Here is a 12162-nt window from a genome sequence, read left to right on the forward strand (position 1 = left end):
AAAGTACAACTTGCACGGCTAAGCTTGGTGACTTTTGGGAGGAATCCACATGATGTTTATCAGCAGAATCAAAGGAGTCATAAGGAGGGGAAATGCTGAAAATGCCTTTTAATTCAACAACCACCCCCAATATGATGTTCCTCCATTAGGGCTCCAAGCCATCTGGCAGAGCTAAGTCTTCAGACTCCTGCCGAACGACAGGAGCCATTCTCACCTCAGTGGGTAAGATGTTCCAAAGAGCTGGAGCCATGGCAGAGAAGATTCTTCTCTTGGAGTCCACCAGCCAGGACCCACAGCATGCCTTCTCTGGCAGCACAGGTGGGACGGGCCAGTCGGAGTGGGGTGAGAGGGTTCCTCTAGTACCTGGACCCATGCCATGCAGATCTTTAAAGGTAATCACCAACACCTTGAATTGCACCTGGAAACAAACAGGCAGCCAGTGCAGCTCGCAGAGTAGTGTTGTAATATGGGACATCCTAGGGATTTCCAGAACTGCCTACGCCTCCACGTTCTGCACCAGTTGAGGCTTCCAAATGCTCTTCAAGGGTAGCTCCACGTAGAGCACATTACAATAGTCCAGGCATAAGAAAATCATCTGTTTTTCTTTGCTATTTATTACTGCATTTTCCTGTTTTAGCTCCTATGTTACATTGATTCTTTTACTAATTGATTCACCAAGCAATTAGGAAATGTTGCTGTGCTTTGCAGCTTACCGCATGAGGGAGGAATTTCTATTCACATCATCCTATATATGGCATGAAAGAACGGCTTACATTCCTGCATTCCCTCTTCTTTTTTTCAAGTAGATTGCTGTTAGCTGATCCATTTTTCTTATATTTTTTTCTAAAATTCATTTTTATAGAGATCGTATCAGCTCTAATAATCTTGACTTGAGAAGCCATAAAATATGAGTTTAGTGCATCCTATTGGAAGCCTAGAATTAATGCTTGACATGAATGCTCTCTTAAGTATTCCATTTATTATGAAGGAAGAAAGGGGAATCTATTCTCGGTCCATTGAAATGATCAGTTGTTTATTATTACTAGATTTAATCTTTGAATACTTTCTGTATCAATAGATAATAAATTTCATTTCTTTACACCGTGTCCCTGTTAATGAGGTTAACGTATGAGTTTAATGAAAGCTTTTATTGTAATGTAAAATCCTCATGACTGTTTGTGTAGCAGTTCTCAAATAGCTAGAAGCTAAAGCACTTCACATTAGTTAATTAAAAAGATCAAGAAGATAAGTTTGAAATATAAATTGAAACATCTGTGCTACGAGTTAACAAATAGCAAGAGATTTGTAGTTCATGCTACAGAAATAGGCAAGCCTAGCTTTAGTATTTTTGATGGTGAGATTTGTTTGTTTTTACTGCTACCTGTGTTTTGAAAGGGTAGAGATTAAGGCTGAATTTTCCAACTGAAATGATAAGAGATTTTGCCTTTTCCTCATTGAACTATAATTTCTTCTGTTCAGACAGGAGATTACTGCCTCCTTTCTTACCTGCAATTGCATAGAAATCTCAAGTTTTCACTTTGGCTTCTTACAGCTGTTTTCATAACGTTCCTGGATTGAGAATGTTATCTCTTTCCTTTGATTCCTATGGAAGAAACATTTCATAACTTGGCACACTCTAAATGAGATGCTAACATATCTGGAAGGCAGCTTGGAGAAGACTGCCATCCTTGTTTTTATTTATTATTTAAATTTATATAGCTACCCATTCAACACATGACTTTAAATAATAATAAAGAAAAAGCAACTTAAAATATATATATATTTCAAAAGCAAGAGAAAACTCTTAGCAGCAATGAAGTCACATATAATAAAGAGCTCCAAAGTGGGCTTATCCAATATCGTGGCCCAATGCCCTATTTTCTAGCAAGAGAAAAATGAATATGCCATATCTGGCTAGAAATGGAAGATTTCCTTTAATTTTCATTGTAGCTTATTTGTTATTTTAACTGAATATCTTTCTGGAAAGATATGAAATAAAAATCAATATTTTTCTTTACTTTTGAATAGTATAAGACCCATCTCTTTCCCATCAAGTAATTCTATTACATTTTATAAAGCACATACATAAAACAACAACTAACGAGAAACTAACAACAAGAGAAATGATGAAAAGAGAAAAGGAGTAAAAGTGTGAAAAGATCTAAAAAGAAAAAGAAAGGAGAACACGAATATATACTGTACAAAGAATGACTTCTCAGTGCTTCTCCCAAGGATATAAAGAACACTTACATGTGACTCCCAAGTTTAAGACTATAATAAAATGTCCATTTTCCTCAAAAAAGGAAGAAGACTTCTCTGTTTTGGATAGTGTAAGTCAGACTTCTTCCAGCAAGTAACATCAATGTGATGTTAATAGTCCTTCCTTAAGGCAGGTAACATCATTGTGAGGTCACAATGGCTGGTCCCTTTCCCTCAAGTATATAATGTCTGCACTAGATCACCAGGATCATTGGCCTAGCTTTTTTTGTTCAGATAGACAACATCCACTGAGATACCTATCTTCTTCAGGTAGGGGACTATAGATAATCTTTCTCCCTCCCTCCCTTTCCACCCCCCCAACCCCCTGTGTGTATGAGTGTATGTGTGTATGTGTAATGTGTATTCTATATCTCTCATACTGTATAAGAGAAAGGAGCCTGTACACCAATGGTGGGATTCAAATTTTTTTTACTACAGGTTCTGTGGCTGTGGCTTGGTGGGCATGGCAGGGGAAGGAGACTGTAAAATCTCTAGTCAGAGGTGGGATTTGCCAGTTCTCCGAACTACTCAAAATTTCAGCTACCGGTTCTCCAGAACTGGTCAGAACCTGCTGAATACCAACTCTGCTGTGGAACCAGATGACTCACATTTGTCTCATTTAAATAGTAATAGCAGCAGAAATCTAGAAGGGAAGAAGAAGGCAAGAATCATCATACAGAACTTCTTTAATTGTACCAATCACCACAGAGTTTAACTGAGGGGTTTTGTGTAAGGAAGGATCACATCAGCACGGATAGATAAACTGTTTTCTCAAGATGACATTTTATGCTTATTCAACAGCACCTCTAGAAGGAAAGGCATTTCTGTAAACAATTTTATAACTAGCTTTAAAACAGCCAGTAACCTATGTCATTAACAGCTGTTGATAAAATAGAGAACATTAAAATTCAAAAAACCATCTAAAGAGCACAAGATGGAGTAATGGCTCTAGGATTATTCACATTGTGATATACTGTTCAGCCACCACTTGAATATAAATCTGCTCTTGAAATCCATTTATTAAAGTTTTAATCCCACCTTTATTATTTTTATAAATAACTCAAGGCAGCCAACATACCTCCTTTCTCCTTCTATTTTCCTTACAACAACCACCCTGTGAGGTGGGTTGGGCTGAGGGGGAATGACTAGCCCAAGGTAATGCCTGAGGTGGGACTAGAACTCATAATTACCAGTGGTTTCCAACATGTTGCTGTGACCACTAGACCAAACGGGCTAATTTATTATTTAGTTTATTTATTTAATTTGTTCTTATTTTAGCTGCTGTAGTCATGCCTCAGGAAATAGCAGACTGTGAAGGATTTTTCTAAATAACTGACCGACAAGCATTTCATTAGACCAACAGTAGTTTGCAAAACAATTCTCTGTGGTCCTGGGAATAAAGAGGACAGCCTTGGATTCCCTATCTTTTTGGAAGTTTGCTGCTTTCATTGATCAGGATAAAAAAGATTACTAGTGGGGATGTTGTGCTGGGCATTCAATTTAGCAGATTATTTTATTTTCAGTCTGTGTTTAAATACTGGCTCTCCTCTGTCCGAACAGTGTCCTACGAAATGTTCTTGGCATGGCCTTTCACAATGAAATATCAAGTAGATGTAGCAGTAAGTGAGTGGTCACTTCCCTCAGTTCTTTTATGATAACAAGTCAGGGGAGGGTTCTATATTGCTCATGCTTTGGAACTACCAGTAGTCTTTCAACTTACAACAGTTTGACCGTTCGAAGTTAGAACCGCACTGAAAAAGCAATATATGACTGTTTTTCACACTTATGACCATTGCAGCTTCCCCATGGTCACCTGTCTAAAATTCAGATGCTTGGCCAGTGACTCATACTTATGACCATTGCAGTATCCCAAGGTCATGTCACTAACTTAAACAACTGCAGTGATTCTCTTAACAACTATGGCAAGGAAGGTCATAGAATGTGGTACCACTCACTTGACAACTGTCTCACTGAGCAACAGAAGTTTGGTGCTCACTTATGGTCATAAGTCAGGGACCTTATCTACCTTTTTATTGTTGTATAGAGCAAGGTGTAACAATCTTAATGAGAATACAATATATAGAAGCGAGTATGCATTATTAACAGACATATAGATTAATCAATTGGGGATTACATTCATTGCTATCTGTATCTTGAAGCCCCTCCTAGTTTTTTTGTCTTTATTTAACACTTCCACAGCAGATCATGAAGCATTTTATTCCGCAATAAAAATGTTGATGTTTGTTCTTTCTGGTATGGTCTCCCAGAAGACATTAATAATATCATCATCTCATTATTTAATGCCAAAACGTAGTAAAAAGAAGGCAACTTCTGCAATCAGCTGAATTGCATTTGCAATTGGAAAATATGTAAACATTTTCTTTAATTTGGTTGAAGTTAATGCTAATTGGAGCATCAAAAGGTGCTTTAGCTGAGTTCAGGAAAGATATTAAGTTAGGTCTTGTATTAGAAAATGAGCGTTACTTTGGTCCTCAAATCCCAGATCTCTTCATCTCCAGTTCATTTACTGTCTCATCTGAACCATTGGCTTTGATGCATCCCACTTAGAACATCCCAGGAACCAGAATCCAGAAACCAAAAACTTCACTTTGGTTTCAGAAACCCAAAGTCCAAACTTTTGGGAGGTGAAAAAGCCAGAGTCCCTGCCTTGGTCAACAGTCAGCATATCACAAATTCATCCATCTACTGTATATATTGAAACATGGATGAGGCAATTAGAAAGATATGTGCATTACTTATTACACTGCCTCAGTGGTGGGATTCAAATATTTTTACCCTCAGTTTGGTGGGCGTGGCTTGGTGGGCAAGCTTTGCGTATGCATGCACCAAATGCGTACTTTGCGCAGGCACAGAAGCATTTGTGCAGGCGCAGAGGCGTTCTAACTCACCTCCTGCAAGCCTGCGCTCTCTGGGTCGCTACAGCAGCTGCCACGCAGCACTCTTCTGTGCTGCACAAAGCAGCTGCGCTTCAAATTCAGAGGGTAAAGGTGAGTATGAGAACCAGTCGAATACCACCACTGGACTGCCTGTTCACAAATAAGCCAGAATTCTGAAGAATTCTAATTGGCCTATGATTTAAACACATTCATAGTCATTTAAATGCACCCATCTCTCACAAAAATAATATATATTTCTGATATTAAATATGAATGCTTTTGGGGAAAAAATGTTATATACCAAAAGAAGATATTCTTTTTTGAAAAGACAATGTATGTTCCTAGGACTGCCTGGATGGGCATCTGTCAGAGTCTCAACTTGAATATTTCAATTCTGATTGGTATCAGAAAGATAAAATGATGCTGAGAATTTTGTTGGCATTCCAGAGAACAGTAGGGCGAAACCTTCAAGGTTTTGCTTGGACTGCCCTTACATAACTTGAGAATCGCTCTGATCATCTCAAGATAGGCAAATAATAAAGGAAGAGGCTGACAGAGCAGAGGATCTTTTATCCTGAAAAATACTAGCAATTGGCATTAGTCCCTAGAAAAATCATCCATTGTAGTGAGGGAAAAGACTTAACCCCAAAATAATGGCCAGGCATAAAGGAAACACTTTATAGGAAGAGCTTCCTATTTCCTCTCAGCGCCATTGCCTCTGTATCGCCAGTTTTTGCATATGTCATAGCGCTATTGTTTAGATTCATTCCTAGCTTTTTGTTCAGCAAGCTTTGCCTTCTCCTCCAGTTTGAATTCATTCTAGGCTGATGAAGGCAGCATCAGCACAGTGCTAAAACTATATTTTCTCGGTGGTTTCGTTTGTTTTTTGATAATATGTTTATGTTAAAGCTGCGAAGAGATCCAGACTTAAAATTAATAAAATGTGATTAAGAATCAGCAATAGCCTACTTAAACTGGCTTGGGCTCATTACCATCCCAGGAAAAGATACGGCATCTTTAAGAAGTTCCTGATAGAGGGCAGGTCTGTGGCAATAGACAACCCACATCAGTGTTGCCGTTGATAACTGGATCTCTGCATAGACCTGCAGAGATCAATTTGATTTTTGTTATTGCTAAGGAGACAGAGACAAAATGACTTTTGATTGATAGTTCTTTGCTCTAAAAGTACTCACACACAAAAATGGATTCCTTTTAGTGGACAAAAGCAAAAACAAAAAAAAAGCCAAGTATCATTCCCCCACCCAGAAAACATAAGCACTATTTCAGCCTCATACAGAAGAATGTAGAGACAATCTAGAAGATGTCAATGTGATTTTCAGGTCCTTGGTGGAGAAAATAATGTAACAAAGGCTCATCAAACATTACAATTATTAAATACTTTTTAGAGTGTGGGTTTTTTATATTTTATAAATAGATCCTTTATTTAATAGTATGCATACTTTAACAGTATGCATTTAATAATTATAATTTTGCCAAGTTAATTTGTATATTAAATAATACAGGTGCCATATTAATGAATGTTTCTATTGTACACCTTCAACATTTGTTCCCTAACCCTAAGAGGACATCTTAATTTTAGGAAATCCAACAAGATTTGACCAGCAAAGGGGTCCCTGAGCAAAGGGGAAAAAACACAACCTTGATTCACTTTTGCTATGAGCTGAAGATTGCATGGAAAAAAAATAGTTTTAAGTTTCTTGTGATAAGGAATTAAGAACTGAGAGAACCCCAGATAAAAGAATTTAAATAGCTTCCGGTACATCCTGTTTGTTAAATAAGACAATGAGGGGTGTTTTGGTTTTTTAAAAATGATCTTTTTATTTTTAGCTGTATCTGAAATCTTCAGAATCTAGCAAAGCATTCATATTGTCTTGGAAATGTTGTTTTTTTAAGAATAAGCAGTATAAGTATCATGGATACTGTAATGAGGCATTTTAAATCTGTTTCTTGAAAAACAAAAACAGAAGGAAGAAGAAGAGGATTTTTTTTCCAGCTTAACAGAAAGAAGCTATTCTTTAATAGATCATTAAAGAATATGCACAGTACTCTTGAATAATTCATGTACAGATATGTGTATAAATAGATTGCAGGAATGTTCTTAAAATAAGCTCATCTGCTAACCTATATTTTTGTTAATTACAGAAATATGTATCAGTCGAACAGGTCAGAGTATTCACTCCCCAGCTACATTGCATAAAAAAAAATCATGGTATTCATTCTTTTGTGTTTATAGAAAGAAGCTTAAAATGAGACTCAAGTGAAGAATAAAAATAGCATGTTTTTAAGTAAAAAAAGCCATCTTTTTATGGCATCTATACATATTGTATTTCAGACTCTTCTAGTATAACGTATATTAAATTTACGTATGTTTATATTTTTGATACAACAATAGAAACTAGCACATATTATTTTCAGTTAGGTGTTTTGCTAGTAGTTCTAGGTATACAGTAGTATTGGTTTGAAGATTATGGATTGTTCTGAGATCAAATTAAGACTTTGTTAAGAATGCTGTTTACTGGTTTATTTTGACTTCATGATTCCAATGAATTCACCAGGTTGTGATATTTGAATGTTGAGGTATTTTACAGCTTCTTTTCTTTTAACTTTCTATATATTGTTATCAAATTTTGACAGTGTGATTTTTGTGGGCTTGATGACTTTTGCTCATTCTAAGTTGTTGTTGGAAAGTATGGACATTTTAGAGAAGGATCCATTTTCTGTTAGGTTTGTTATTTCTGAATTCATCCAGAAATTCATTCAGTTCATCCAGAACTGAAGAAGCTTCTTGGATGAGAAGCGAAACATATTCCAAAAAGAAAAAAAAAGAAAATCCAGTTGCCTCTTGAAAAAGCACCTTTGGGACATCCAAGAAAGTATCTTAACATCCTTGATTCTATTGATGCACCTTGCCAACCTGGCACAAAGTCTTTGGGCTGAATGCAGATTTCTTTAGGAGTTCATACCGTGATCAAGAAATGGAGTAGGAATCCTATTTATTTGCCTTTTTGTTGTCTTATGATGGCCCCTGCTCTTCTCCACTTCTTGAGAGTGCAGGCTGATGGCATGGCTGTTTCTGCATCGAACTACTGATGGATTAAAAATCTCATTCTTCCAAGGTTCAACATATCATGGGGTATGAAGATATAACAAAAGGTGCTGGATCAATAGGCTTATACCTACTCATTCTCTCATGCAGTGATAATCCACATATACAATGAAAATAACTTGATGAGTATATGGAAAAAATTATAATAAGAGACATTAAATAGCTTCTGGCTGGGAAAGTCTTTGTCCTGCTGCTTGCAAGCAGTGCAATCGTTCTAATTCGGATATGTGCATCCTTATGAAGAATGTAGGAGATTAGAAAGAACATCAGGAAGCTGCAGGAAGCTGCATCTGAGAACAGCACATCTTTTAATTATATTTCTTCATATAAACCACTTCTGTTTAATATCCATAGCAATTGTGGAACTTGCCAGCTATCCTTGAGCTGGCTGGGATGTTCACCAGCCCAATATGCCACATTTTATGGAAGTTTTTGAATGTGTAATTTCTGAACTCTTAAAGACAACCAGAATAGACAATTTTCAAACTTGTTTTGCAATGCAAAGTATGTTTGTTTCCTCTGTTGAGCAATTGAGCAGAAGCCAAACTAAAGTCATGCTGTTAATCACATGAGTACATGGGGCATTAGGGTTGCGATATTGCGAGAACACCATCCTTGCGACTGTTACTCAAATCAAGATAGTGCAGTCAATCTGCAATATAATCAGTAGAACACAGATCATAGATTTCTAGGAACATTTTTTTTCTTGTGAAGAAGAACTTATTCTGAAACTCCCTTCATTAAACTTTTTTCCTTTTTTTTGACAACTAAAAGATAAAGCTAAAAGGAGAAATGTTGAAGTCATATTGTATGCATCGGTTGGGAATTTTTTCTCTTTCTCATTTTGACCTTTCAAGGCAATGGTTATTAAAGAAATCTGATGAAAGTAGTAGCAGGCATTCCTCCTTTGCAATCAGATCCTTATCTTTTATGACATTTGAGGCACTGAGAAATTGGCTGTTTAATACAGACTGAGGAATACATAGTGGACCTAGTATGTTTGACTTAAGTAAAACTTATACGTATTTCTCTACATCCAACTCTTAGAAGAAAAGAATTTGGGCATATTTGCTGGGATTTCTTGGAATTTTAGTGCCAACACATCTGGAGGATATCTGGTTGAACAAGTGATTAATAGAACTACAGCAATAAAGGTGCAAGGAACCATAGAACCTACAGTACAGTATATTGCTGTTGATAGAAGAAATAATGTGTTGTTTTGCCTTGTAGAACTATTAAGTGAGCCTGTAAGCTACAAGTGAAACATATGGAGCTAAATAATATGACTTTTGAATTTCTTTTCTCCCAGGACAGATATCAGTGGATGGATTTATGAGATACTTAAGTGGAGAAGAAAATGGAGTTGTTCCACCTGAAAAACTGGATTTGAATGAAGATATGAGCCAGCCTCTGTCTCATTATTTTATCAATTCCTCACATAATACCTACCTCACAGGTATGTATAAAAATAAGTTCTATAGATTTTTTTTATAAAATTGAAGTTCTGTATATTCTATATACAAACCTGTATATTCTAGGTTTGAAGGTTATCTGCTGAGATAAATGGGTACTGTCCAGCATGGAGATGGTCAAATTAGGCAAAATTGCGGACATGGCGCTACTCTCTTTGTTTACATTCAACAATGCATGTAGGAAGTGCATGAAGCTTTTTTCTCTGAGCCAAGACTGTCTCTTTATCCATTTTTCTCTCTTTCTATAAGAAGTGATGAGGAATCTCGAATGGGTCATGTTCCTACTCAGAAGAGGTCACAATTTATATATGTTATAGCCTCTCACAAATTCTTGGGCCGTTTTCACTTCCAGTTCTAACTGTCCACATCACCTTTTCCCCCGGCCCTTGCCCTTGTTTTAAGAACATCTTAGACATAAAATGAATGATCTACTGTTCAAGCCATGTTGACTTTAACTTTCAGGACTTTGGTTTTTCTTGAGCTTCTTTTAAATTAAGCCTGCACTTCAGAAGAATGCCTTCTTAGATTTAGCAAAAACTTTGAGATTGCTATCACAAATCCTAGAAACCATTTTTAAAAGGATGTCAGCTTTCTCAGGAGGTACACTTATGGCAGAAACTATTTTCCACTAATCAGGATAACTGAGCTGTTGATGGCAATGACTGAGCAACAAGTAGCTCAGCTAAGGGCAGAATTTAGATGGGAGGATTTTCATGCTTCACTCAAGGCAAGCTTGCCAAAAGGAGGATGAACAGTAATTCTCTTGCATTTTTGTTTGTTTTGTTTGCATACTGTGGTTGTGTCTTTAGTTTGTCTGGAATAAATTAAAGAGGTTTAAACTATGTGCATAATGCCTTGTAATATTCTTGTTCAAATAATCTTTTTAACATAATAACAAAGTTGAAAGGGTCCTTAGAGGTGTTCTACCCCCTGCTCAAACAGGAGACCCTATACCCGTGATAGCGAACCTATGCCACGTGAGGCAGAAGTGGCATGCAGAGCCATTTGTGCCGGCACGCAAGCTGCCGGCAAACATACCGCACTGCACATGCGTGTGCCTCCCAGCTGATTTTCGGCTGGTTTGAGGCTTTTTTCAGCCTCCCAGGGGCTTGAGGAAAGCTTCTTTAACTTTTGCAGGCCGAAAAATAGGCCTGTTTCATCACTTCCTGTATTTCCGGAAATACTGGAAGTGACAAAACGGGCCTCTTTTCCGGCTTGCAAAGGCTGCAGAAGCTTTCCTCAAGCCTCTGGGAGGCCAAAAAAGGCCTCAAACCAGCTGAAAATCAGCTGGGAGGCACAGTGCAGGTAAGAGGATGGCGGGGGGGATTGCTCAAGGATTGCCTTCTGGGTGCTGTCACGCGAGTGTGAGCACATGGAAGCACACACACAATTTTTGGCACAGGAGCCCAAAAAGGTTAGCCACCACTGCTCTATACCATTCCAGACAAATGGCTTTCGAACTTCTTCTTAAAAACCTCCAATGATGGAGCACCCATATTTCTGGAGGCAAGCCATTCCACTGGTTATTCATTCTCACTGTCAGGAAATTTCTCCTTAGTTCTTGGTTGGATCTCTCTTTGATAAGTTTCCATCCAATGCTTCTTGTCTTGCCCTCAGATGCTTTGGAGAATATATCGTCTTCCTCTCCTTTCTGACAGCCTCTGAAACATTGGAAGCAGAGGTGGTTATTCAGCAGATTCTGACCAGTTCTGGAGAACCGGTAGTGGAAATTTTGAGTAGTGCAGAGAACTGGCAAATACCACCTCTGACTGAAGATTTTACAGTATCCTTCCCCTGCCACGCCCATCAAGCTACGCCCACAGAACCAGTAGTAGAAAAATGTGAATCCCACCACTGATTAGAAAACTACTATCACATCATCCCTAGTCCTTTTCTTCATTAGAGTAGACATACTCATTTCCTGCAATCATTCAACATATGTTTTAAACTCCAGGCACCTAATCACCTTTGTTTGCACTCTTTCTAGAGTCTCAACATCTTTTTTGTACTGTAGTGACCAGACCAGAAAGCAGTATTCCAAGTGTGGTCTTACCAAGGCAGAATATAGTGGTACTAATATTTCTTATGATCTTGATATTGTTTCTCTACTGATACAGCTTAAGACTGCATTGACTCTTTTGGCAGATGAAGCACACTGCTGGCTGATATTTAAGTGGCTGTCCATTAGGATTCTTAGTGACCTTCTCACAGTTACTACGGTTGAGCTAGATATCACCTTTTCTATACCTGTGCATTTGTTTTCCCTTGCCTAAGTATAAGATCTTCATTTTGTCGTGTAGGACCCCGTGTTCAAGTCTGTCAAGATTTTGGGGACATGCTGATACCTAGACATATTTTTCAGGGCTGCCACATCCCCGTGAAGTGGTTGGGCTAAGAGAATAAAGGA

At 37.7% G+C, this 12162-nt stretch overlaps 1 protein-coding gene across 4 annotated transcripts in view; it reads left to right on the forward strand.

Moving 5' to 3' along the window:
• The window catches only part of PLCB1 (phospholipase C beta 1), a 468720-nt gene that overhangs the window by 329961 nt on the left and 126597 nt on the right, over positions 1-12162 (forward strand). For all 4 annotated transcript variants that reach the window (XM_026710475.2, XM_026710474.2, XM_087918907.1 and 1 more), the window contains exon 10: positions 9593-9739. In XM_026710475.2, the coding sequence (XP_026566260.1) occupies positions 9593-9739 (147 nt within the window). The remainder of the gene's footprint in view (positions 1-9592; positions 9740-12162) is intronic.

Source organism: Pseudonaja textilis, chromosome 1, assembly GCF_049901715.1.
Source record: "Pseudonaja textilis isolate UNSWEBS1 chromosome 1, rPseTex1.2, whole genome shotgun sequence".
Lineage (NCBI taxonomy): Eukaryota > Metazoa > Chordata > Lepidosauria > Squamata > Elapidae > Pseudonaja > Pseudonaja textilis.